The sequence below is a fragment of the Synchiropus splendidus genome, chromosome 1, assembly GCF_027744825.2.
Source record: "Synchiropus splendidus isolate RoL2022-P1 chromosome 1, RoL_Sspl_1.0, whole genome shotgun sequence".
In the NCBI taxonomy this organism is placed as follows: domain Eukaryota; kingdom Metazoa; phylum Chordata; class Actinopteri; order Syngnathiformes; family Callionymidae; genus Synchiropus; species Synchiropus splendidus.
In genome coordinates this window covers 12,358,344-12,386,155 of record NC_071334.1, presented here as the reverse complement: position 1 = coordinate 12,386,155, position 27,812 = coordinate 12,358,344, and the positions used below count along the sequence as shown (strand labels likewise).

General features: G+C 43.9%; 1 protein-coding gene across 2 annotated transcripts; it reads left to right on the top strand.

Annotated features, from left to right (window-relative positions):
• Positions 1-27,736, top strand: rnf220b (ring finger protein 220b). Of its 2 annotated transcripts, XM_053865776.1 has the most exons (16): positions 1-107; positions 1,808-2,406; positions 20,287-20,413; positions 20,966-21,008; positions 21,098-21,190; positions 21,676-21,718; positions 22,012-22,101; positions 23,299-23,342; positions 23,556-23,643; positions 23,948-24,044; positions 24,220-24,279; positions 24,856-24,920; positions 25,048-25,132; positions 26,157-26,265; positions 27,161-27,235; positions 27,300-27,736. In XM_053865776.1, the coding sequence occupies exons 2-16, from the start codon at positions 1,815-1,817 to the stop codon at positions 27,369-27,371; spliced, it is 1,683 nt and encodes a 560-aa protein (XP_053721751.1). In that variant the 5' UTR covers positions 1-107; positions 1,808-1,814; the 3' UTR covers positions 27,372-27,736. The 2 variants fall into 2 exon arrangements, with proteins under 2 accessions (XP_053721751.1, XP_053721758.1); XM_053865783.1 differs by lacking the exon at positions 22,012-22,101.
• Positions 27,737-27,812: the final 76 nt, after the last annotated feature.

Below are 27,812 nucleotides of genomic sequence, written 5' to 3'. Positions count from 1 at the left end.
GGTTTTTCCACGGGAGAAAGTGAAGAAGTTGAACGGAAGAAGAAGCGGCGGCGGAGAGAAGACAGAGAAGTTCACCCGCAGAGTGACTCCAGCAGAAGTTGATCTCGGTGAGTCTCCGGTGATCATTTACTTTAATTGCTTTAATTGGTTTGGAGTTGAAGTGACTTCACTCCGCGTTTGGCGCTGAAAACCAAAAACGGCTGCTCTCGTGTGACGTTCACGTGCAGGAAATGACTTTCACAACATTTCCCGCTTCGACTTGTCTGTGGAAAAATCGACGCGGAGAAATCGATGTAGTTTGATAAAAGTTCTCCAAGTCAGTTTTTGTCTCCACGTTTCGCTCTTCATTGTCGTAGTGTACAAGAGTGATGCGGTTGTTGTCAGGACAACCCGCATGAAGGGACTCGCGAAAATGTCGTCACACCATTACATTTTTAACAGTTTAAAATCACTTTCTGACATGAGTTTGTGTTTGTTTTTACTCGCGTCTTTAACAGGGTTTAATGTGTCTTGTGTTAAACTGCGTTGACCGTCATCGGTGTTTCACTGAAATTATATTGTTTGCTTCTCGCCTTTATTTAAGGTTAAAATTATATATTGCATTGTATCTGATATTAAGAAATGGATTGATTTACTGCTGAGTGAAATTAAATGTTAAAATGTAAAAGGTCCCAACTTCTGGTTTGAGTACAAACAACAACGAAGTTATCAATTAATTGAATTCGTAATTATAATATAGAATTATAAATCATTATTTACACCCCTTTGCAAATCTCTCTCTCTCTCTCTCTTAAATGTGATTATTATTATTATTTATGCTCAAATACTGAAGCTGGTTTGAAGTTTCTGACTACAAGTTTGGATGACTTTTATTTATTTATTTTTGATACCATGAAGCAGAATAAAATGTCCACATTTGTCACAAAAAACTTGAATTCATTTAAATATTTACAATATTTTGATCATCAAAATATGCATGTTCACCACACACTTAACATCTAACATTTCAGCTGGGAAGATGCTAACATACGTAATAGTTAATTAAATTCCACTTCCTGTTGAAGTTGTCATTTCTTTACTTTTTGTTACGTGACGTCATTGTCAGCGTGTTGAAAGTGCTGTCCTTAATTTGTAATCATCATAAAAAAGACCAAATGAAAGACAATTTAAATCTCATTGTTTCTTTCTTCATACTGGCTAAACATTCAGCACAAAATTTTAGGATCATTAGTATCTAGTGAAGAGGGACTCAAAATGTGTTTAAAAAGACTATTAATGAGCTGCTAAATCTAAAATACGATCAATGCTAACTCTGTTAAAGTCATTGTTGCCAATTTGTTCTGCTTCTACTTTACTTTTACAGCCATTACGGTGATCTTGCATCACTTTTTGGAAGCCTTTTTATTCTCTTATTTCATGGGAAAACAAGAGTTGGCACTAGCGCTGCCTAGAATGAACAAAATTCCATGTTTCAAAAGTACATTTTCCTCCAAACCCATTTGCTTACATCACTGGTAAATTTATCACTTGCTAACTTGAGCTACATGTGTGTTTTATAGGCAATTTATTCAGTCGTAATTATTTACAGGCACAGTAGGCCTCCAACTGCTCTCTATTGAAATTTGTCCAAAAGTCTAATTGTTAAAATGCACCCAGGGTTCTCTTCAGTTTGACAAAAATGAAAAGTGTTTCATAAGAGGAGGGCGGTTGGCTAAAGGGAACTTAAAAGCAAAGTTGTGGAAACTTCATAAAAAGTGTTTTACTATGTTGAAATGGATTGAAGACGGAGAGTTTCTTCTCTCTTCAGGAGTTGAATGGACCTCCACCGCCCCTTCAAGATGGACAGTCCCTCCTACCTTCCCGCGCCTCTGGCCTCCCCAGCTCTGATGGTCCTGGCATCCACGGCAGAAGCAGGACGGGACGCCTCTGTCCCCTGCCAGGCGCCCAGACCCTTTGGTGTCCCTGCTTCAGTGGAGAAAGACCTCCACCTCCCCTTCCCCTCCGCCTCCTACACGTTCACCTCCATGTATCAGCGCCAGGGTCCCATCTCAGGCACCTTTCCGCCCAGAGACTTCCCGGCCTCTCTTCTCCACCTGCACCCTCAGTTCACCCCTCCAAACCTGGACTGCTCCCCTCTGGGAATGCTCAGCCACAGCGGGGTCGGTGCTTTCCGACCTTTCACCTCTCCGCAGGAGGAGAGGGAGCCAGTGGGTTATCACTCCGCGTTCACTCCGGCCAAGCGGTTGAAAAGTTGCTTCACAGATGTGGAGGGGAAGGAGTTTGACTTTGGATCCCCGGGAGGTTCCCTGAAAGCCGGCGAGGACTCCGGGAGGAAGCTGTTCTCCATGTCGGGTCTTCTCGCAGACCGAGAAGCGTCTTCCAGTCCAGAGGAGCGGAAGGATCACAGTGAGTACGGCAACACAGAGAAATCTCGGCCTGGGGGAAATAACTGTGTTTACGGTTTTAGAGGAAACCTCAAACTAAACTCCAGGTCTTATTTAATTATTCAATTGTTTCATTACACGTCAAGGCCGAGCGTCCAAACACAGAAATTCAGTTACAATGAATCACAGTTACAAGATGTTTTATGTGCAGCCTTTACTTTGGGAATAAAAAGAGATGCTTTACATGTCATACCATCAAACCTATTTATAATTATCACTAATATTAATAAAGTTTGTACATTATCATTCAGAATATTGCTCAAAAAGCATTTTTAAAAAGAATTGTTTTATTGATGTAAAAGTGAATATTTAATGGAAAAAAGTGATATTGCATTAATGATGAACTAAAACTGGAATTTTTAAACCACATTTATGAGGTGAATGAATTTTTTTCTTAGTATTTTAAAAATACACATCAAAGGATATCAGATGAAGAAGTGTAGTCTCTGTTGCTGTCATCATTCACACACAGTTTTAGGGTTTGTGAATTCATATTGCATTTTATATTTTCCCCTGTTTATTTAAGTCTTAAATGTTAAAGTTAGAATTAAATATGTAGTTCAGCATGTCAGAAAATTACTCCACATGTTGATTTCACACCATATGAAACACCAGCTATGATTTAACTAAAATAGACTTCTTAATGTTTATTGAATTCTGCTTGTTGTATCTTCCGCCCTATAGTGACCTGAGGCCTCCGCAGATATTTGTGGCAAGTTCTCCAAAACATTCACAATTTAAATAAACTGCATTGTTATTGCGTGACACAGACAAGAAACTTTGGAATCAGAAGAGAGCAGAGGTGTCAAACTCATGGCCTGGGGGCCAAATCCGGTCCACAGTTTTGTTTTGCCTGAACTAAAGCATTTTAAATGCATCTGTAGTCTGAGCTGCTCCAAAAATGGAAAACTAACATGGATGTCATGACCTCTGGTCAACAGGCTAGTTGGCGATGGTTAAATTTATGAGAAATTTATGTGTTTTGAGGCAAGTCTTACACATGTGAAATGGACACCTTGATCTACTTTTTCCCATCCATGAATTCCATTTACTGACTGGCCCCTTATGTGACCCTGAGGCTAAGGATTTAGAAATGAGGCAAAAGGGCATTGAAACTTTCCTCTCTCATGTCACTCTCGACCCTGTGTCTTGTTGCTGTCTCATTAAAGTAGCGTGATACACTGGGAGGGAAATACATTGCAATGTTTAGAGTCCCTCATTTGGCCTTTGCAGAGTCGCTGTAAAGATCAAACTGCTTCCGACGCCCTCGCCCCCTGCTGGGCTGCGACATTTTCATAAATGCAAACATGCTAGTCTTCCCGGTGAACATCAAGGAACACCTCACAGGTTCTCTAATGTGGCGTCTCCACACGGGTTCTGACTTTAACTGACACATCCAAGAGCATCTGACGTCTCTGACACCAGATCACCAGGGCCAACGACTGCTTCATGAGAAAGGACCAATGCAGAAATATTTGCTTGCTTTGTGACTGAGTTGGACAAAGTGTTCGCAGCGGCAACATGTACAGAGTCACTTACTCAGCTCAGTGATCATTAGCTATATTTGACCATTAGGCCTTTCGGGAGTCAGGCGTGTCTCGCTGGGGCGACGGCGGCGCAGAAACACAAATAGAGGAAGCGTATGGAGGGTTGACATCGGAGGAGTGAGCGTTGGAAACAAGTGACATCCTGTCAGCGATAACGAGGTGGCAGAGACAGAGAGATGGAGGAGGATAGAGGGAGATGTGGCGATGCGCCTCAGCCTCGGCTCCCCGACGACAACCCTCAGCTCAATATGGCCGCCCACACCAGCCGTCTGATTTGTTGACAAATGAGTGGGAGAGGTGTCAGTCAGCGCGTCGTGGAGGACGAGACGCTCCTCATTACTCCTGGGGATAATTGCCCCAAGACGCAGGGCACAACATTCGCCTCAGAGGGAGAGGCAAGGGGTGGGGTGGGGGGGGTGGATGCTTGGCATGATGGGAAATCAAACTCTCGCAGCGGCGGTCGGTGAGGGGAGCGCCTGACAGATGAAAGGGACCAGAGGAAGACAGAGAGTGAGAGAGAGCACCCAAAGGCTCGGCGCATCTGAGGGGGACATTGTTGAGAATAATGACAATGTTAAAGTGGGAGGGGGGGCAGATGGTGGGGGGGATTCACGCTCTACATATCACCTAAAGGAAACTTTCATCCCACACATGAAGGGCAGAAACACGTTGTCTTAAGAAAAGTTTGGGGTTTTTGGGTGGCACCTCCGTGTGAATGTGTTTGCTGAAACTTGGGTACGTGAGGTGGCGCAGTGACAGGAAGGGAGTTTCACTGAAACTGTTTTGATCAAGGACATTGTCAGCAGAGCAAATGAAGCTTTAGCAGCAGGTGACCCTCACTCTCTGGGACTTTAACTTGGGATCAACCTTGCAAGATGACAGGATAGACTCGCTTGACTAAACTGGCATTAAACTTGCTTCTCTGGGTTTCAAAATATCAGTAGTTTTAAGTAAATTTCCTGCTCAGATGTGTATAATAAAGCGCAAGTTCAACTTTAAATCTGGAGTGAAAAATCCGACCCTTGTTAACCAGTAGCCAGTTTATACATATGTTGTCCGATTATTGAGAGAAAATAGTTTCATTATTATGATGATGATTTGTGTCCTAAAAAAATCACTGTGATAATAAAATACATGATTTTGAATACATTCAGATGCTTGCTGCATCCTGAATATGGGCCTTGTGTTAGCTACAAACTTGCTGGTTGCGTTGTTGAGTGACAGGGCCGGGGGTTGGCAGGAGGGAATCTCAATATGGAATTTTAATAAGGATGGGAAAAGAAGGAGACGCCAGGCAGCGTGTTGGTGTGAGAGGTGTGTCTGTCTGACAGTGTTTGCTCTGTGCGTGCGCCTGTCTCACCTCCTGTTTTTGGAGAATGTAGGCAAGGACAAAAGACTGCTACAACACAGGGAGCAAAAAAAAAAGTTTGAGGGGGGGAAAAAGTATTCGCTCACATTGGAAGCTGCTTTTCCAGCTTTATCCAATTAGACGGCAGCAAAGGCAAAACTAAGCTTTAATGCAATTGAGCTCCAAGTACTTTTCTAAGTCTGACACACTTGTTCCTCTTGGCTGGGTAAGAGACTGTCACTTCACCACCAAAAGTCTTACTTGTTAAGCTTGAAATCTGCTCAGAGAAGGAGAGTGTGTTCGACACGGCTGCAGTGACGTCAAAGCAAAAACACAACGACAACTCAAAACCTTATTCGAGTGATCCTCTCACATGATCCACTTTGGTGACAAACTTTTTTTCTTCTGGACGTTCATGAGTGTGGCGTGCATCCATAGGTTTTCAGAATCATCGCTCATGTGAAATCGTGCGACTGTGTATTTGTTAGAGGATCAAAGGGCTGACTTGTTAATGTTGTTGGTAAATCATAGCGTTTTCGTATTAATGTTTCTAATGGAGCTGCAGACATTCAGCCCGTGACTCACGCTTCCCTTCCTGTTTCACAGAACACATCATCATTTGTCTTGAGTTGTATCTACGTTGGCCACTCAGCTCACTTGGCGGTCTAGATCCTTCATGTGAGGCAGCTAGCGGATGTCACGTCTCTGCTTTACCCATCGCCTGTCCGCCAGCGTCTTCTGTCTACTGTGTTCCGGGCCTCACTTTTATCAGGGAAGGTCTGAGACGAGCCTGTGCTATGACAGCTGTTCAAACAGCCGCGCTCCCTTTCAAAGGGCAGATGTCCTCGCTGGAGCGATTCTTGCTTATTTTCCACAGGCAGGCGCATTCGGCCGCCTGAGCTGGGACGGCGCTTTACCAGGAATAGTAGTTGGTGGCAAAACACACATTGTCCAGATGTTGGCAATGTGCTGAGTGTGTTTATGCGTGCATGCATCTGAATATCTGTGTGCCAGCGCTGGTGGAGAGTTGTGATAACTAGATCCAGATGTTTCACGGCCATTGGACCTGTAAGATGGGGCCACAGAAACCTGGAAACCTCTCACCTGCACATGCGGCTGCCGTGTTTAAAAAGGCAGCCTGTTAAGTTTGTGGAAAAATCTCAGCACCTTTAGAGTAACTTGAGGTCGACGGGGTAATATTTGGGGTGGAAGTGATTGATCGAATTGATCCAAACTGTTGGTCCCTAACATGCGCTTTTATTGAAGGCTTGGTCTGTTTCTGTTGCCATCATCACCACTTTCAGCTTCCTATCGGTCCAATAGGGTCTCATCCCTGACTCTCTGGCCACTTTTCACTTGGGGTTTCCACCTCATGCTTGCACCAGGCTGAACTGTTCCATGTAGGACGACTAGAAAAAGGACTAAATAAATCAATAAGTAAAGGTACCCAATCAAAATGGTTGTCTTGAACAACTCCACAACCCTCACTTCCTCAACTACTGAATTTGAGGTTTGTCTTGACTTGCTTGGGCAGGGGTTACCCTGAAGAGGCCACCAGACTATGACAGGACACGCAACCATCCGCACGTAGAGTCTGTCCACTGACGGCCAGTTCATCTCGATTATTGTACTTTAGGTGGAAAATGTGTAGCACCAGAGAGATTCAGAAATTTAACAATCGTCTTATCAGTGAAGGTTGCGTGTGGACACATGGGATAAACCTGCCTCATTCTTTCTAAGGAGGAGAAATAAAGTAAATAAAGGTGCCAGGAATTAAACACACTTTTGAATTAAGGCACAGGAAACAACATTGTTCCTATACCTCGTGCGCAGTGATGTGAAAACAAACGTGCTCTCTCTGTTTTCCGTGCACCTGTCAGCGACGACAGGTCGTATTGAGTGAAGTGTCCTGTTGAAAGACACGGTGTTTACATCCCAGTGGCAGACTGCGAGGATCAATATCAGCCACTCGATGCTCATGCATACACATATAGTATCTGGAGCAAGTTGCTATTCCCAGGACGCATGTGCATGATACACATCAGCATTCCCAGTTGCTCCTTTAATCCAGCTCAGTTGTGTTACAAAGATCAAACATGAACAAATCAAAAACATCCGCCATGTCAAACTCCATCAAGTTGCTGTACATTGGACATTTATTATCTGTCCTTTTAAAGATTGAAACGTATATGAATCCCTCCATTTCCTGACAAAATACATTTATCCTCAGTCCCTGAAATAGTTTCCCCATCTTTCGCTGCATGACTGTCTTTGTTTGTGTTTGTTTGGTTGTGAAATTTTAGATCATCTTAATAGCACTAGAGGCTTGAACATCAGATATAGAAAGACACTTCTATTTCATAGCCAGCATAAAGAAAATATCATTAAAGCATCTGATGACCTTTCACCCTCTAATGAATGAAGGACAACTCCATAGTGTCAACTGTTTTGAGTTGCTCACAATCTCTGAATCATGGATTTTTTTACATAGATTTTTTTGTATAAAATAAAGAAAGCCGTTACCAAAGTGCATATCATAAGTGTTATTTATTTGTCTGCTTCTCTCAGACTAGCCCTGTAACACCTGTAATTACAGTGATCTCATTGAACACAGATTTTTTTTTCAAAAATGTCTTGCTTAAAATCCTTCGAACGACACTCAAAAGCAATATCTTCGCACCATTATCTCACTGGTTTTGTGAAGCTCCTGTTGATCCACATGATGTCACATCTGCAGCTCCTCGGCTGACCACACCGCTTGTCTTGTTCTGTCGGGGCAGAGACATTACAATATTAATGGTGGGTGTGTTTGATGTGAGCGCGCTCCGCGGTTGACTGTTCCCCCTCTGCCCCCTGTTGTGATGCTGGTTTGTTCTCCTAATGTTCTCAAGTAAAAGCAGCTTTCATCCTGGCGGGAGGGGAAACTCTTCCTCTGTCTTTCTGCTGGCATGTTAGAATTCGGGCCACAGAGAGGAACAACTCCACGTATTTAGACTTTGGGGTGGTCCGGCTTTTCAGTGATGTTCTTGTATGCAGTCATTGCTGATCTAGCAACTCACTCTTAGAAGGGAACATGCTTTGTCTAACCAAATATGTTAGAGACTAGCGACTCTGTGGCTAAAGGTTTGGCTCTAAGAGATGTCTTTCTCCCACAATAGGCTGCCAACCTGTTCTCCCCTTCTCCTCAAATAACAGCTGGGATGGTCTCACTTGCCCTGGCTAGCTGGGACTTGAGTGAATGATTGAATGTCTTATCATAATGAGCAGTTTGTTCCAGCTCTCACCCGGAACAAGGCAGTATACCACCCGGTATATTGTCAGAGGCAGACAGGATCTCTATAAGTCTGGCAGGAGGCTTTTACAGTAGCAGGGGGATGTGAATGTATCGTTTCTCCTTTTGTGGTGACCGCTTGCACCTGTCAGACGGTCAGCTGTGTGCGTTCCACCGACAGTCATAACATGTCTTGCCGTCTCCGCGTCCGCCTCCATCCCCCGCTGCGCTCAGCCTACATGATCCGCTGCTCCTTTGTGGCGAGAGAGAGAGAGAGAGACTCGAGTTTGTAGAGCGAGACGCAGGAGTGGAGGTCATAATGAGTCCAGCGCCCGAGGGTTGTTAAAGCAACAGCAAAATGTTTCGGCATCAACAAGGTTTTTCCTCTCTCGACCCTGCACCTGATCAACCTGCTTCTGAGCCGCCTCTGATCTGACATCAAAGAGCCCTAATAGTGTGTGTGGGTCTCTGTGTGTGTGAGGAGACTGAATGTAGTGGCACGCTCACACAAGCAAGCACATCGTGTCCTATCTGTCAAAGCCTCGAAAGATCAGTCAGGTACATAGCAAGGTCAGCAAAGGTCAAACGCTCCATTTAAACTTCCCGCTAATGAGCACGGCAGACGGTCATCAGGACCACCGCTGAGCCTGAGCACAAGGAGGACGGCCAGACAGGCGTGTGTGTCTTCATACGTCTCTCTCTCCGTGGCTGTCGCCGACGTCAAAGACAGGCCTCATTACAGCATGTCACTTGTTCTTGTTGCGTCTCCCAGTCTCAAGAAGAGCTAACATGTCAAGGACGTGATGGTTTCACTCCCCGAACACACAATTTCTCAATTTGTTTCTTCATATAGAGGATTTCCATCACGTCATTTGTCATTTGGAGTTGAACGGTGTGACACTCTGGGAGCAGCAGTGTGTTACCTACACATATAGATTATGTGAACGATGACAAGTTGAAGTCAATCTGATCCCCATTCAGAGGTTTCTCGACCTGCTTAAGACTCAAGACAACTTCTTGTCTGAGAGGAAGCATTTGTTTTGTGACAGAATATTTCTTACTGCGAGTGTGTGAACAAGCTTGTTTGTCTCACTCTTATACAGCAGCTTTAAGGTGGTCCTCCTGTTTTACCATGGTGATGCTGAATGCATGCAATTTGGAGGCAGATTTAGTCTGAAAAACTGTCAGACAGAAGAGGAACTACAGTGTTGTGGGGAGGAATCAGGAAGACATGATGTAGTTTCCCACCGTGTAACAGACAAGATGAACTCCAAAACATATTCTGTTAAACTGACCAGGCCCTATCTAGCTATCATAACTCATGTGTATACAGTGAAACTGCAACCTCAGCTCTGGCGAAGGTTTGAGCCAGGTCATTTGCTGTCTGTGATGTCAGTTAAAGAAACAGGCACATCATGTTATAGGGTGGTATTTCAAACTATGGGGTGGCATACAAAAACATTTTTCATCATGTTAATCATGATTAAATGAATATTTTGGTTTGAAAAATGAGACTAGAACATACTAAGTCCGAGGACATGGGCATATTGAGTTGGACCCAAATGAGGCATCTGGGAAAGGGATTTTACTTCAACTTCTGTACCTGCGACTCAACTGTTTCCGACTTTCACTGGCCAGAAATGGAAGATGTAGAATTGATGTGTTCATAACACGTTTACAAGTTGACTGGTTTTGGCTTCAGCACCAACAGTATGAGGTTGTATTGCATTCATGTATAAAGCCAGTCAGAGCTGACTTTCTAACCAGTTGAAAAACGTGGTTGTTGTCATGAAAACTATTGTGAAAGAAGGAGGAAAAAGAAGGCTTGCCTTTTCGCCACACAGAAAACAACGCATTGACATATTTAACAAATGCCTCACATTTGCATGCTAAACATCATCGGATCGATCCCGTCACTGGCCCAACTACCTTCCCGGCGGCTCTACCTTAGAGCCCTAAAGGTCAGAGTTTACCACGATTGACCCCTCACCCTTGCTCGGCAGGGGCGTAAACACTCCCCCAAGTCTCCTCTGAGAGTAGCGTTGAGGTCGCTCATAAATCACCAACCTGATAATTGGTAGGAAAACAGCCGTCTAGCAGTATATAACCTTTTACGTGTCATCTCAGCTCTTTATTATGGTGCTAAAGAGTGGATCAGGGTCGGACGGGCAACACGGAGCAGTCAGGCAAAAACAGGAGCGGTACGCAGCGGCCAGAGGGCTGACAGATGCCCAGCTGCTCACAGGAAGTGGCTATGGAGAAGGAAATGCGCGTATGCTAACATTCCCTAACACACACAGACACACACACTCAGACACATGCATATGCAAACACGCAGTCGCTGGCAGGCTCAGCAGTGTCCATTACAGACAACCATTAGTATGGAGATTGCGCTAATTGTCCCCATAGACCACACAGGCGGGCGCTCGGCAGGCCCACTGTGACTCCCTGATGCTGAGTAAGAAGCCCGGCCCGGCACCACGCATGCCTTTGTCTCGGCCATGACCCTATTAGTGCGATTACAAATCAATCCCTGAATGGTGATGTGAGGCCTGCCGTGGTTTGTTTCAATGTAAATAACACATTCTACACACGCCAGGTCTCAGCGCCCGCTGCTCCAGCGCCCCGACGTATTATTGGGTTTCTCTTTGTCAAGTGGGGAACAGGTTTCCAGGGCAGCGTACATTAAGAGATACATCTCTGTAATAACTTTTTTTTGTTTTTTCGGCCAACTCATAGCAGTTGTTATTAAACCATTTTTCAATATTAAATGGGGACCTTTGTGTCAGTTTTAATGGCTTCTATTTAAGTATTTTTTGACTTCCCATTTCAATAATTAATTTACAATGTTATGATCAAAATATTGAAATCATTATTATATCAGTGCCCCCTTACATAAGCTGTTTAGCTTAACATTTAATAGTTATATTACCGTATTATATATAATATTACATATTATATTACTGTCAATAAATATTTCCAATAACTGTAACTGACGTAATACATTAAACGTCATACATTTTTCCAACAAATTAGTTATTTAGCAATTCTAAAATCTATAGATAGAAATAATAAAATATGATACAAAGGTATAAACCAGTTTAATGTAAGTTTATTACATTCAAATGTATTTATTTGGTAAATTGCTAAAAAGTAAGTGACAAATGTGCGATGAATTACTGTCAATATGTCTTGTCTTCCTATAATCCAGTTGTGCTGATGCTGTTTAAGTTCATGAGGGCGTCCGTTGGTTTTACAGCCGGTCGTATAAAGCAGTGATCTTCTCTGGTGGACCCAGCTCCTTTGTCATTGCCAAAGACCTTAATCGGGAGTTATGGATGTAACTAAGGTGCTATGAATTCTGGACAACAGCCAGAGAGGCTTTTGGCAGTCGGTCAGAAGGAACTTTTGATCGGTCAAGTACAGGCGGTTGAACCCTGGAGCAGCTTGTGAGTGACCCCAGTGGAGTAGAAGACAGTGGAGAAGATCTATGCCGCTGGCTCTGCCTGAGGCCTCTTTGTTCCTACGTGTTTGCTGACAAAGGGGGGATCACACAGGGGTATTGACGGGGGCTGCACTCACCACGGATACATGGGGGTTTGTGTCAATGATATACAAGTGTGTAGACAGGCTGCACACAGATATACAGCCATGCTGTTAATTTTACACTGACACAACGTGAGGTCCAGTCTGAGGTGGCGTCTTGTGGAGTTCAGCACTTTCCTTTCTCCTGAGTCGTCACATTAGTTACATTGCAACAAATGTGATTTTTTTTCACTGGTTTCTTTGGTTTTTATTTGGCTTCAACATAAATATTTGATCTATTAAAGTGTTTTAAAACGCAATCAGATAAGACTCTCCGCTCAGACACAATATCATCCTGCCTGTTGAGAAGAATAGCCCAAACATGGAGGCTGCACCAGGTGCTTCTGCCCCTCAGGTACCAGCATCAGTCCTCACAGTGATTCACACAGTATCAGATCTTATCTGCCTAAGTGCTGGGAGGAGAGCTTTTTGACACTTCAGACCTCACGAGGGGCTTTTTTGTGGTCACATGATTCTTCCATCAGCTAGAGGAAGACATCCTATCAGCTTCAAGTGCTGCCTTTTTAAACCATCAACTCACCTGCCCTGCATATGGGACAGGTGTGTGTGTTTCTGACAACAATCGGATGTTATCCGTCATGTTTCCTCACTTCAAGTGATTTTATCTTCAAACTTAAGAACTTTTCTTTTCTGTCTTTGGAGCATAAAAATAAAAAAATAAAGTTTGTGCACTTGATGTCCGTGAACAACTTTGTAAAGGTACATACATCTATATTATACTATTATCAACAGTCTGTCATTGCTGGTGGAAGCTATTCTGTTCTGTCACTTATATTTTCTGGTTTGTTGGCCCCGTTTTCCAGTCCTTGAGCCTGAACCTCAGTCAACAGAATGTTGTTCTTGTTTGCTCGAGTTAACCGAACTGCATGTCTGTGGTGATGGTGTCATTAGCGCTGAATCGGCGACGAGAAAGAGAAACCGGCTTAAGCTTAATGATGTGGAGACAATGAAATAATTGCTGAGTGGGTATTAATGTGGGTTAATCACTGGTCCGAGTAATAGTCTTAGTTGTAGAGCCATTATCATCACAGATCCACTCATACACAAATGTTTAAATAACATGAGGTCCTGTTGAGGCGAGGGGGGGTTGTCATATTTCAGCTCGGCTCTGTCATGATGAGTGACAGCTGGAGAGCTTCCTGAAGTGACCGCTGACTGGATCCAGAGAACGGCCTTTGTCTGCTCTGATGCTCTCTGTCACACCTCATGTTGAGGACAATATGAAAGAATATTCATGGCTCTTTAATGTAATGTAAATGACACTTGCACTGATCAAGTTGTTATCTCCCTCTATTTTCCCCCCACATTCTGCAGCAGCACGACCATGTAGCCTGTGAACTTGCGAGCAAAAACTTGGCTGATAAGTGTAGTGAGACGAGTGCAGGTGAGGCTGACTCTTTAAGGTGAAAACACACGTAACAGTCTACGCTTATGATTTTCAAAATCCTTGTGTGTGTGCTTAGATTAATATTCGATCAAGTGTGCTGCCCCACTACACTGGCTACAGTGGTGTGAGGGGGGCGAATAGCGAAGGAGTGACTTAAGTAGATGTGGTGGTTGCAGTTGTTGCACTCCGCCAGACTGTCTAACAGCCAACACCTGCAGCGTGTGTGCCTGTTGAAACCACAGGAAAACACAGGGCAATACCCCAAACAAAAGACAAACTAGAACGTTGTCTATAATTTTGAAGGATAAGCATTTAAAATGGACATAAACAAGTTGTTTCTGGGCGACCGATTTAATAAAGCGGACCAGGTTTTGGTTTGGTGCTCAGAGACTCTTAAGCCGACCCTCTTTCACCTGAAGAAGGCCATAAGTAGCCTTATGTGACACTCAATACCCAAGGACAGTTCAACGACCTGCCGACTTGCACCCCCCCCACCCCCAGATCAGAGCTCATCGAGCCATGCATCTCAATGAGCCACAGATTGATCGGCTGGACTGGAGCGCGGGCAGGGTTCGATCTTTGCCCTTGGCTCCTGAAAAGGGAAATAAAGTCACACGGCCCCAGTTTCACTGCCGTCCAGTTCACTCTCCATCAATGTGATGATTGGACTCACACATGCGGGGCCACGCCCGCACCCGATGGAGCGACGGTGAGTGACCGGAGGAGGAGATGAGAGGGAGGGGAGGAGGAATCGGCGTGTGGTGTGCTGATTGACCTGTGGTCGAAGAGGTTATGTCCATTGATCTGTGGGCCAGAAGGAAAGGCTTTTGCCCTGCGCTGCTTGAGAATGAGTCTATTGGAGGTTTAGGATTCCTGTCCATTCCCACCAGGAGCTTTTTCATCATGCGATTCCCCCGGACTTACAGCTGCCCTGGCTCCCGCCGCGCCCCATAATTCACCACGCACTACAGAGGACAAAGGCCAATCAATGCTTCACAAGAGGTTGATACAGATCTTATTAGTCAATGAACGATCATTAGAGCTCTAACAAGGCATTGATCCCCGCAGAGGCCAAAGGTCGGCGCGGTTGCGGCGAGTATCTTTAACACGTTTAATACAATTGATCGCTTGGGAAGGAGGGCAGTGTTTTTTGAAGAAGGCTGGGATTGGATCGGACAGCCGGGGAGCTGAGGTCACATCGGGAGAGGAAGTGGAACATGGTTAGGATCGAGCGTGCCAGCGCGGCCAGCGCTCGACTTTTTGCGTCGCACCGCCGCAGCCACGCTGTAATTAATACAAAGCAGATATGCAGAAGTATGAAGTCAAAGTGAGTGGACTTGTAAAGGCGGGTGCTGCCGCCTTTGAAAGTTGAGGAAATGACTGTGCTCATAGCAGATGTGTTACTACAGGCCCTATTATGTTGCTCATTAAATACCCAACCTCTCAATAGGCCATTATTTCCTCAATAAAAAACAAACGGCGGCCTGCATACTTTCCCCCCTCCCCCCCCTCATCTGCTTCAGAGGTTCGCTGTACCTCACAGACGGCAGAAAAGCCTGACTAATATCCTGCATGCGATGCCTTAAATAGGAAGCAGGCTGTGGGACAGGGCGGGGTCCAGGTGTGGCAGGAGCCAGCTGCTTTTATAGCCTCCATCTCCTCTGAAAGTCTGCCAGGGACCTGCCTACACAGCAGAGCGCCGCAGCGCCGGCCGCCAAGCGTTAACTCCACTCCCCCCCGAGATTTCGACTTGTTATACAGAGTCTGTGCTTGTTACAACTTTATAGAGGGATTTCTGATGTGCTTAGAGAATTGTTTGATGATTGGGGTAATGATGCCGGTCCGGCTGACTCGCATCAGCACTTTATTGTCAGGGAGCAGCAGACGCCAAATAAGCTCCATCTCCCTCCCAGATATGTGACTTTCTTTGCATCCTTTATTTGATCATGAAAAAAAATATATGCTCTCACAAAAAAAAAAACATTCAATGTGGCTGGAGTTTGTGCATGTTCGTGCGTAACTTTCATGCCTTATTTCACCATTTGGGTTATTTTCTTTTCTTTTTTTTACAAGATTTTTTATTGACAATTTGTCAGCAAAATACAAGAAATGCGTTGCGTTTCCATCAACACCCCCCTCCCAACTTTCTGGCAGCGGCCCCTTTTTATGTATATATATATACATATATATATATATATATATATATATATGTATATATATATATACATATATATATATATATATGTATATATATATATATATATATATATATATATATATATATATATATACCACAGTCTGTTCACTTTTGTTCAGGGATGTTTTTCACTACACAATGGCCAGGGTTTCCACCACTCTGAATGGACTTGAAATTCTTATAAAATTGAAATTCTTATGCAAATATTTTGAAGACATTAAAAGAGCTTTAGTTTAAATGAGGTGATTTAAAAACTTGAATATAGCCACCATCGTGATTTATTGTGCTATTGTCAAACTGATGCAGAGTTAACAATATTTCAGTAATATACCAAATTCATTCACACACATATATATATACATATATATATACATAAATTTAACAACAACAAAAAACAGACATTTTTATACGCAGTCGTTTTCCACTCTCTCTCTGATCTTAACATATATTGAGCTCCAGGATTCCCCATTTTTTATCTTTGCACCATGCATTCATGCGGGCGATCTCTCCATTTGCACAATATCCAGTGGGGTGTTTGTCCATTGAGATATTGACAGAGAGTCTCACCTCAAAGCAAGCTTATTCTTTGTAGCAGTAAGCTAAGTCCATAAAAGCCGTTATCGCTGGAGGGACACATTCAAGCCGGAATCATCATAAAATCATTGGGTTCTTTTCTGAAACTACTGGTGAAGAGTCAGGGTTGTTACGAATTAATGCAGATATAACATTAGAAAAAATAGCAATCAACAGAAAGTCAGCTGACATCCAAATGTCTTCCCCATCCGTGCCTGCTTTAGTCATCCTTCCGGAACCTTTATTTTGTGTCTCCTGCCATTCAAAACCATCCGGCTCCCCTCATGTCAATCAGAATTATCCCATGTCCACATGTTTGTCACCGGAGGGGTGTTTGTCACCACGTCTCCCCCTGCAGAACAGCCTTTTCATGCCCCGGCATAATGTCAGCAGGTGACATCCAGGCCTGATGTGATGTGGCATTCACTAAAGGTCACGCTGAGCATCTCTGCTCCATCTGCATCAGCAGAACTGGCAGCCGTCATATGGGCGCTGGCATCGGCCATTACCCGGGCCCCCCGGGGGGACGCAGTGTTTTGGGGGTTTGTTGGTAGGATTTTGATCTCTGCGCTGAAGGGGCAAGAAGTGAACCCTGCAGAGCAACAAAAAAGCTGAAGGTGAACGACGGTGATATCTTGTTTTGGTTGAAGGAGGCTGATGCCGATCTTGATCCTGGGATGTCGGCCTCTTGGGATTGTTTCTTCAAGATAAGAATCACAATGTGTTCAGGAATGTTTGCATCCCAATTTTGATTTGACAACATGAACTGTGTACAAGACTGGTTAATATAACCGGAGTGTGTGTTTAATTCTATACTAGTGGCACATGGCAAAAGTGTGGCAGCTTCCTTCTCTCTCTTCAGGAGCACCAAACTGTTGCATCGCTGCATCATGTTATTATCCAGTTTGCTTCCAGATTCTTTCTTCCAAGTTAGGGGCAAATCTCATATATATATATATATATATATATATATATATATATATATATATATATATATATATATATATATATATATTACGTAACTGTGTGGTTGAGTTGGACACCTGTGTCCCAAATGTAAAGCTAAAAACTAGGACAAAAGTATGAGGGTGGGAGTGGGGGCCTGAACTGACAAGAGACAAAAGAGAACAATTGCACACAGAGAGGCCCTAAATACACGAGGAGATGGGCCAGTCATCCTCAGCATAGCTAAACCAGAGAGGGCCAAACCTTCCAAGGCAGTTGCCGTAGTGAAGGAGCAGTTAACAGGCCCCTTAGGCAGGTTTTACAGCCCCCTCCTGTGTGTCTGAGACCCCCCAGGCTGAAGAAGCGCTGAGTCTGACTAACACTGACAGGCTTTATGTGTGCAGAGGCGGAGACGGAGATGCGTAAAAGAGGTGGTCGTGAACCAAAAACTGTCACTTACGAGAGCCGGGCAGCAGCGGCCAGGCCTCGGACACGACATGCAAACACACACTTATCTGAAGTACAGAAAAATGCGAGTCACATCATTAAATGTTCGTGTAGACCTGGGGTGGAGTGTGTAGGGGGGGGAGGGGGGGGATGGATGAGGCTTATCCAAAAAAAAAGTGGACCAATAAAACACCTGGAAATCAAATCCCATTGCTCTTATCGCGGCGCCATTCACAGACGTTATCTGTCCAGGTAATGTGGTTATAAATTCAATTTCAGCCCAGAGATTTCATTGTTTACTGATGCCTGCATGTTCCGGGCGGAGGAGCGCAGAAAGCCCGGAACGCTCGATGCATGTCAGGAAAAGTCATTTAGGCACCGGGGAAGAGATGCAAAGGGGCTTTGGGGGTGGGGGGTCCCTCCACCAGGAGAGGTGTCCCTCCACCAAGGACGCCTGGCTCAATATTCCATTTCCACTTCCTTGTTAAGGGGCAATTTCTCACCACATTCAAACAGAGATGGCTCTTCGAAGTCCTGAACATGATGCCGCGTAACAAGAGTCACAATTAAACTTGTGACGACCAGAATGATCCTCACAATCGCACAAGTTGTGAGACATTAGCGGAGCAACGAGTGATTCATTGCACTTATGAGTAAATCGCAGCATCTTGGATGTAAAATCTTGATACAGTCCAGCACCTCTGGCTCCCACCTGGCTGCATATGGTAGGTATCCATTAGTGGAGCCCAATGGGCCGAGTGGTCCTGCGGGGTAATGTTCCTGTTGACAGCCTGTGATGTCAAAATATATGTGTACGCGCTGAGTACAAGGAAGCCTGTTGAAGTTCCTGTCAATAAGAGCTATTCTGTCACCGTTCCTCCACTACACTCCACTACGACGTGTAAAGTGTGTACCTTGTCTAGAAGTATTTTTCGAGAAGACCTTGGAAAAACCCCTATCTGGAAGGACATTTTGCTTTTGGGGACCATTGATCTCAATTTGAAGACTGAAGCTTCAAAATAACTGGGTTGGGATTAAGTTTGGTTCAGTCCTGGTTAAGGTTAGCCATTTGTTTTGGATGGTTAGGTTGAGGGTGTCATGTCAATACAAATCCGTGTGTGCTTTTTAACCATGAGGAGTCAAAACTTTCTCTGGTGTGTTGACGTATGCCACACAGTGTTGTTACCAAGCTACACAAATTTTTTTTGTGCACTTAAAATGCAATTCTGCGTCTTTATACTCAGAGTATCCAACAATTCTGTATATTAAATATGCATCCGTTTGCTTCTGATGGTGACATTTTTCTATAAATTTTTGTTGTCCATAATTGTGTAGTATTACAGAGAACTTTGATCAGGTCTCTGGCTGGGGAGTTTGGAAACATCGTGGGGTCAAGCGTTTTTCCGTGTGAAGATGTAGGGATGACCTGTTTACTTCTCTAGTCAGGGTCATTCACACTGGCTAGTTTGTAAACTTTTTGTTATGTTCGAGACGTGGAGCAGAACCCAATGCAAGAGAATACAATGATTTGATATAAAAGAAATACAAAGTCACAACAACAGGCGTCACTGAACCAGGAGAAATAAACAGAAAACCAAATCCAAAACGCTACGGAATCGGGAAGAGTCCACATCGGAATAAGTCCAACGAAAAGTGTCTCTGAACCAGGAGAAACGAATGCGAGCAGAGTCTGTCAAAAGAGAGAACAAATACAATGAACAATAAAACACTAAATAAACTACAGAGGTTGTCAAAACGAACGCACCTGCTCGGAGGTGCAATAACAAGGATAAAACCAAGAAACCACGCGGGGCAAATAGACCAAGAAAAGCCAAACACAAAACTCAGAGCACCAGGGTTTAGAAAGAGAGAACAAATGATAAATCACAGTCAGAAAAAAATGCAATGAGAGATAAAGAGCAAGCGAGAAAAGGCGATTGCCAGTGATACAAATGAAGTCGAACAAAACAAAACGGGAATAAAGGGACAAAATAAAAGCGGATCATGACACTTGGTGTCACCACCATCCCAACTGAACCTTCAGTTGTTTGTTTATTATTAATGGTCTGGTTAAAAGCATTTCCCTTTAAAACCAGGAATACTTGTTTGTTATTTTGACTTTCAGTTTTCAGCCACTTTCCATCTGAACGTCTAAAATAAATAATTTTCTAAATAAAAGTTGTAACAACAAAGAGTACGCAAGCATCCTCAGTCACATCGTTTTCACGTTTTTCACATTACGATACATGTTCACATTGATTAAAGATATGGAATGAATGAATGCAAAGACTTAAATGATATTGTTATATACAGTAGGTCACCAAATCAGTGTCGATTCAGTCTGTCAAGTTGGTTGCCTGCATAGATTTTTAATGTCCAGCAGGTGTCAGTATTCAGTGACACAGTATCAGCACAGTGTGTCATTGCGTCGAAACGCTTCATGATGCCTCATTTACCCATGACTCGTATTTAGACTTGAGTGGGAATTCAGTTCTTACCTGTCAGTTTCCTCTCTCGGCAGGCAAAGTGAAGGGGCTGTACGACTCTCAAGCCCCAGTCTGCCCAGTGTGCCAGACCCTGCTGAGACCTGGAGAGCTGCAGGAGCACATGGATCAGGAGTTAAGCAAACTCAGCCAGCTACAAATCAAGTACGTCTTCATCTTGGATCGACATTCTAATGTCAGGCGGCGATTCATGCTGTCCGATCGTCCACTCCTGAGCTTCCCCAGGTGGCGTCCCTCGTCCTCGCTGTCACCTGCGTGCCGTGTTTACAAGCCGCCTCATTGTTCCCAACATATTTCATATTACGACCTCCGCCTGGAGGCGACAAATCATACAGCGAGCAGATAATGTCCTGCTAATGGCCTCTCTGTGCCCCGCGCACGCACACACACCAGTAAACACAGGCAGGACGCGGAGGTGCGCACACGCAGAAATAGAAATGCACATTACGTGCTGCTCAGAACAGAAGAATGATTTCTCCAATAAAGACATTACACTCCAAATCTGCTTAACAAGCGCTCAGCGGACAGTAATGGTTTCAAATTGGAGTCGGCCCCGGGGGACAGCGGTTGTGGACTCTGCGTGTGTGTGTGTAGTTTTATTCAGAGACATGAAAGTGGACGGTTATTGACATGAGGACATTTAAATATTTGTTTGTGATGGGTGATATTGATCCTCATGAGCTTCTCTTGCCGCAGCATCAACCCGGCGCCTCACGACCACCTCATGAGGACCCCCAAGGTACACACTCACACGCACACACACACACACCGGAGCAGTCGCCGAGGTGCTGGTGCTTTCTCCTATTTATTTCTCCTCTTCTTTCCCAGGCTCTTTCCCTATCGCTGCACATCAAACGTGAAGGAGCTTCTCCTGCTTCGCCGCTCCGGCCTGCGGACGACACGCACTCAGACAGATACCAGGTCAGCCTGCGCGGATATGAATGAGCCTCATGGTCAAACCGTGGCTGAGTCATAAACAGTAGTACTTATTAAGTCTGGTGAAAATCAAAGTTCTGTTTATTAGTGCGCAAAAGGGGAACCGATCAGTGAGAACATCATAAACCTTCTCCTGATCACTAGCAGATGACTGAGCACTTTTAATGCCTCAACTTCAGCTGCAGAGCCAAACGTTTTGTAGGAGTCAGATGTGTTTACTTATAATTCTCATCTTAAAATCACATTTCCTTAATTTCAGTCTGGTTTTTGGAAATGAAAGATAAAAATGCATCTATCATTTTTGTTGTTTTAGATCTTGGTTAAACGTTTCACACGGCCAAACGCTCAGATTATAGGGCTGCATGTGGTCCTGGAGCCGCACTTTGATCAACTGTATAGTGGGTGACATTCATATCAAAAGCTCTATTGTTCTTTTAAAAACGTTGTTGCCGCTCCTCTGTGTCCCGCAGACCTTCCTTCGTGTGCGAGCGAACAGACACACTCGACTGAACGGTACGTTGACGCTTGTGTTTCACTGCTGCTGACTCAGTCTCTCATTAAACAGTCTTTAAAACGCCTTAAAAAAAACAGACTCAGAGCTTCTCAATCATCCCAGCAACTATTGTTGAACCACCAGTGTGTGTGTGTGTGTGTGTTTTGTGTCCAACTCCCACTGCCTCCTCTGCCTCATTGCTTGCTCAGATAGTTGCCCCCTTTTTTTCCCCACATCATCTCCAGCGGCCTAGCGCCCACACGAGCAGAGGAGCTATTAACCTTTCAACTTTGACCTCTTGATATGTTAACAGTTGATGACCTCTGCTGGTGCAGGTGCTACGTCAAATCTGGCCCATTACGTCCCCACAGCGCAGGAGCCCACCTAGACTGCACACAAGCTGGTAAGAGACGAGACCGAGGAGAAGAGTTGCATCCTGCTTGTTAAAAATATACACCACGTATATACATATATATATATAAAAATATCCCTGACGTGTAGCAATATATAAGAAAAATATACTTTTAAATATCCCTAACATTTTCATGTGTTAAAAAAACGCTCAAGCAACTTAAAAAAGAGGCGCCATTTGCTTTAAAACTAAAGGAATAATTGTTGAAATTTCCCAGAGACTCAGGCCTGGACTCACCTGTGGGCAGATCTTCTTCATCTTCTCCTGAGTGTTTCAAACTGTCACGCAGGTGTCGGCCGCACCTGAGTCTCGGCGTCAGTTTCATTCCTCATCTTGCATCATTGAACAGATCTTCCTCTCCCCGCGTCTCACTTCTGTTATTTTTGGCGGCGGGAAGTGACTCGCTCTCTGAAAGTGTCGGGCTCAGTTAGCCTTTATTGAGTTTTTTATCTTGAGGACATAATGAGCTTCTAAATGAGCGTCGTGGTTAGAAGAGGAGGAGGGAGTTGATTAATCAACCTCCTTGCCTCTCTGTCGGAGGAGCTCTTCCTCGCCCGGACTGTCTCTTTAACCCTCATTATGGTTGGTGGGGTGAACCTGCGTCAGGCAGGGATGAAGGGCCCTAAAGTTTAACGTCCCCCAGGGGCGGGTCAGGGCCCGAGCGGAGGTGCTGTTATGCCATCTTAACTTTCACACCGGCGCTGAGGGAAAGAGGAAGGAACATTTCCATCCAGCAGTTGCACGAGTATTTATACACACACGAGGCCCCCCACTTCTTCATACTCCACCACCAGGATATGTGTGTGACTGTGGTCGAGTTACGGTTATGGGAGTGTGTGACTGTTCGGCAAGCACAGGGTTGTGAAACAGGGCAGACACGTGAAGTCGAGAACACTCACATTTAAATGTGCACTTTTGACAGCAAGAATGTAACGGCAAATAATATGATATAAACAGGTCATATGTAATGATGTGCTGTATATATTTTGTGTAATGTCACTTAACTGTTTTTGCATTTTATCCTTAAAGAATGTTTCATATAGTCTAATCTAGCATCTTTTAACACCTAAAAAAATCACTTAATTTGTGTTTCAAATTATACATGTTTTAACACTCAGATTAGTACAACTACAACAACAAATATGGTTAATTCTAAGTAACCATGCTGTTTCCCTTTTGCCTCACCAGTCAGAATCAACAAACTGAGGAGGAGGAAACCAGAGGATGGACAGGTGCGTTCTCATTTAAACTCATTTCTATTACCATTAAAATCAAATATGTAACCCGTCACTCGAAAAGGTCGGAGAACGGAAGCCTCAGTATCACTGACAGCTCTCATGGACCCGGCAGTATCCTCCTTTAAATGATGGATGTGAACCTGCAGCCTGAAGCAGGAGGTTGTGCGTGTTTTATTTGTGCGTCTAACACATGTTTGTGTGTCTCAGGAGAGCGCTGCGGAGCTACTGCCTTTAGAGGACGAGTGGAACGAGAGGAGAAAGATACAGATGATGTCTATCGTGGGAGGCTTTAAAGGTGCGTGCGTGTACGTGTGCGCTCAAAAGAGCGAGAATAATGCGAGTGAGTGGCAGTTGAAAAACCACTGAACTTTTCAGTCCAGATTACGGCAGAACAGGATGCCTTCAAGGTCTAACTCAAAAGTAACGGTTTCCTTTTACAAGGCAGGAAGTTCTGACCCGCTTGTCACTCACCGTCTGTCATATTCAGGCATCATTATTCTGGCCCATCATTCGAATTTATCACGACAAAACTCAACTTTGTCGAACGCTCCGGTGCGTGAGAGTGTGTCTCTCACTCTTGTGTGAAAATGTCTCGGCAGGTTCGATGCTGGTGAATGCCACGTCTAAGGAGTGTCGGGACAGCGACGCAGACTTGGATGTGGATGGAGACGACACGCAGGAGTACGGCAGAGCACAGTATCCTCTCACCCGATGACCCTGCGTCTTAAAGATTGGCAAAACTAAACATCTATGAAAATTCAAGCCATTGTTTTCGTCCGCTAAACCTTCATGTGTTTTAGCTTATTCATCAATATTGTTGATCAAGTACATGATGCCATTGCTGCCATGAGTTTTCCTGAGTTCTTCCCAGATACACAGAGACAGACGTGATCCTGTGTTCAGGAGGAAGCCCCAAAGAGACTCCAGTCAAGTAAGTTGTAATGTACACTAGATTAAGAATGCCACACTTAAAAACTGAGCTCACTGCATCCACCAAGAAACCTCAATAATAACTCAACACATATGCAATTAGATTTCACGTAGTAAATATTTGTAAATACTCCTGAGGCTGACTCAGTTTAAAAAAATAATGTCCTTGTGTTGGTCATTTGATTTTGTTTTTTAATAAAGAACTTGGATCTATAATACTAATAATAATAACTAGTAATAATTAAACTGACCCACTCCCTTATCTGTAGCATTTTTTTCCTCTCTTTATTTTAAGTTTGGATGTGATTTGTTTGTGTCAAAAAACAAGAAAAGATTTTCAGATTTGACATCAATACAACTTGCAAACAATAATTCTTATTATACATATTTAGAAGTGTGTGGTCAGTCTTGGACATGAAGTTTACAACGTCTCGTGTCTAACATTTAGAAGTTAAGATGAACCGTTGCAACAAATATGTGTGTTCAAGCACATTACACGAAAGCTTTTTTAAACGGAGGAACATGATTGCTTTAAAATATTTAGTGTAACTGTAGAGTAAAATGAGCTCTGTTGCAGCTGCAGCATCAGCACGTCACCAGACTCTGGGGTGAAGCAGGAGTTCCCCAAGTGGTCCAGCGAGGGTAAGGAACATCCTTTTCTCCCTGTAGCATGAGCTACAGTAGCGTGGAACTGTACTGTTTGCTCACATTTGGTCGACACTACGCAGGAGTTGTTGTTCCTAATGAAGCGTTTCTACTTCCCATGCAGGAAGTCCGTCGACCAGCAGTGGGGAGAAGCTGGAGGGCAGTTTATCAGGGCTTCCAAAAACATGTAAAAACACAGAGCTGGAGATGTAAGTTTTTTTAAGCAATTAAATCAAAGATGAAAAGACTACACAGTTGTTTGCATGTGAACCTTTTCATAATAAAAGCTGCACATCAAGGTCTGCTCACCACATCTGACCTGAAACATCATTTCAGATCCTGTTATGGGCCCGGCTGGTAAAAAGCTGTCCCACCACTCGTACGACAAGCCCCCAAATGCATTGAAACTATTTAAACACAACTTTTGTAGTGCTAGTACTATTCACAAAACTTAAAATATATTTAATTTTTTGTTTCCCTTTTGATCATTAGAGATGAAACACCCACTTCTTTTTTAAAACCCTTGAAAGAACGATCTCACGTTTCAGGTTTTTATTTATTGTATTCAGGGAAGTCATTCCACTGGTCCAGGGAACACATCACCAATGCTTTTCCCTGACCCTAGTGTTCAAATGTAAAATGGTAACTTAATCCAACTTGACGTTCTACACTGAGATTTATCTCAACCACGTAGCTAAGCACAACTCTTAACACAGCGCTATGCGTGTCCCTGAATGCACCACCATCCACACAGACAAGTCTTTTGAACAGTATTTGGGCAGCTATGCCGCCGGCCAGGGTTCTGTGCTCCCGCCAGCCAGCAACATATTACTTTATCAACGTGATGATATCATCCATCAAGCAGCAGCAGCAGCAGACGCACACATGTACACACATTTCATCACACTTAATGCCTCGCAGCGGCCGGCTTGACTGTACAGTATGTTTGCGCACGCTGTCTGGCCTGTAATTGTGTGTATGTCTTTCTCTGTGAGGACCCCGACACCTGCCCCCGCCCCCTTTGACTCCCCCGCCTCCCCCTTTCGGCTCATGATAAATGAGACAGGGAATGCAGCCGATGTGATTGCTGCTAAATTTCATGCTCAGTGTCCATGTTGGCCAGCGAATAATTTAATCTGTCTTCGATTTATAAATGACTCTCCGGTGTCTGCCTAACTCGTGCCCTCCCATCTCCTCTCCTGTTACTGTCTGTGCGTGTGTGTGTGTGTGTAGGCTCTCCGAGGAATCCTCGCTGACGTCTCTTGATGCTCTTAAAGCTCGGATACGGGACTTAGAGAAGCAGTTGTCTAAAGGAGACAGATTTAAATGCCTCATCTGCATGGTGAGTGTGTTCACGCATCAGACGGGAAGTGGTGTGATTCTGTCGACTTTCTAATATCGGAGTTACAGTTTATATAACTGGGTTTTAAGTCACTGTAAATGGGTCATTTTCATTCTATTATTTGCTTTATGATGTGCTCTGTTTTAGTGCTCCAATTAACAACAAAACAATGATTTCAAAAAATCGGAAATTATCCCATTACATTTGTATTATTACCATAAATACTTATTTTGTAATGACCTAGTTATTTCTTATATTAGCCTAATATTGTAAAGTTTTTTTCCTTGCCGTCTCAAGTGTAGGCTGTTATATCAGCAGTGGTCAGTAGTTTTCCACTGAGATTAGACCGTTTTAAGTGGAAACAAGGGTCAGCATTGGGACACTTAAGTTAGTAGTGATGGCCACCAGGAATAAGCTTTAAGACTCTTCAGAATCAGCAGGTTGGCATAATGTTATGGGTGTTATGAATTGCATGATGCCAGTAAAGTAGCGTTTTATGGATAACGTTTTACATTGTTTCACTCTGAACATCTCTATGTCGTTCTATCGTCCTTACTTTCACAGCCTTTTTATCCCATTAATATTGAAGTTTTTCTTTTTCTACAAATCGTTATTACCACTTTCAACACAATTTTTCTGGTTGAGGTACATTAAACCATAAAAAAAATATTTTCTGTACAATAGTGGGGGGAATGGTTTCGTTGTTTCCGTGTGTCTTAATTAAAAATAATAACTATAAATGTTAAATTATTAATGAGAACATAACTCGACATGGACTGTGATCGTCAACACAGATGCTGAAGCGCAATAATGAAAAATGCAATTTCGGGCGTTTGTCGCCACCTAATGGCAGAATGCTATACTGCGGGGACTCAAACGATCTGTGTTCCTGCAGGACACCTACACCACTCCCCTGACCTCCATCCAGTGCTGGCATGTTCACTGTGAAGAGTGTTGGCTCCGAACACTGGTATGAGAGCTACCAAAGCAAACATGCACACTCTTGAAATGAACACCATGACTTCCTCCACCAGGGAGCCAAGAAGTTGTGTCCGCAGTGCAACACCATCACCTCACCCGGAGACCTGCGGCGGGTCTACCTGTGACCCGCAAGACCAGGTGCTTTTCCATTTGCAGCCAATCGGGGTGGACCTGCGAGCAGCTGGTCTGTCATGACTCCACCCTCCTCCACCTCAGCGCGACCTGCTGTTCCACCAACCTCTACCCAGTGTGGCCCCCGACCTCCAAACGTCTCCACCTTAGAGCTCAGGCACCGAAAAACAACAAACTTTGGGATGATATTTATGTAATTTGTAATCTTTTTGTGGGGAATATAATCTGAAGCGAAGCACATGTACATATATTTTGTGTATGTTGACATTGTTGAGTAAAAAAAACTGTACAGTCCTCGATTCCTGAAACACGTCGTTGTCACTTAGCTTTTCTCCGTGTTCCATCAATAAAACGCATCATGAAGTTTAACCTCATTTTGAGCAGGTGCCTTACGTGTTCGTCCTTTAAGAAGTGGGTCGACGCTGGATTAGCCA

Coding starts and splice junctions, on each gene's coding strand:
- rnf220b (XM_053865776.1), top strand. CDS start 1,815: ATGGACCTCCACCGCCCCTTCAAGATGGACAGTCCCTCCTACCTTCCC. Junction 20,414..20,965: donor CTCAGCCAGCTACAAATCAA/GTACGTCTTCAT, acceptor CTCTTGCCGCAG/CATCAACCCGGCGCCTCACG. Junction 22,102..23,298: donor CCTAGACTGCACACAAGCTG/GTAAGAGACGAG, acceptor TTGCCTCACCAG/TCAGAATCAACAAACTGAGG.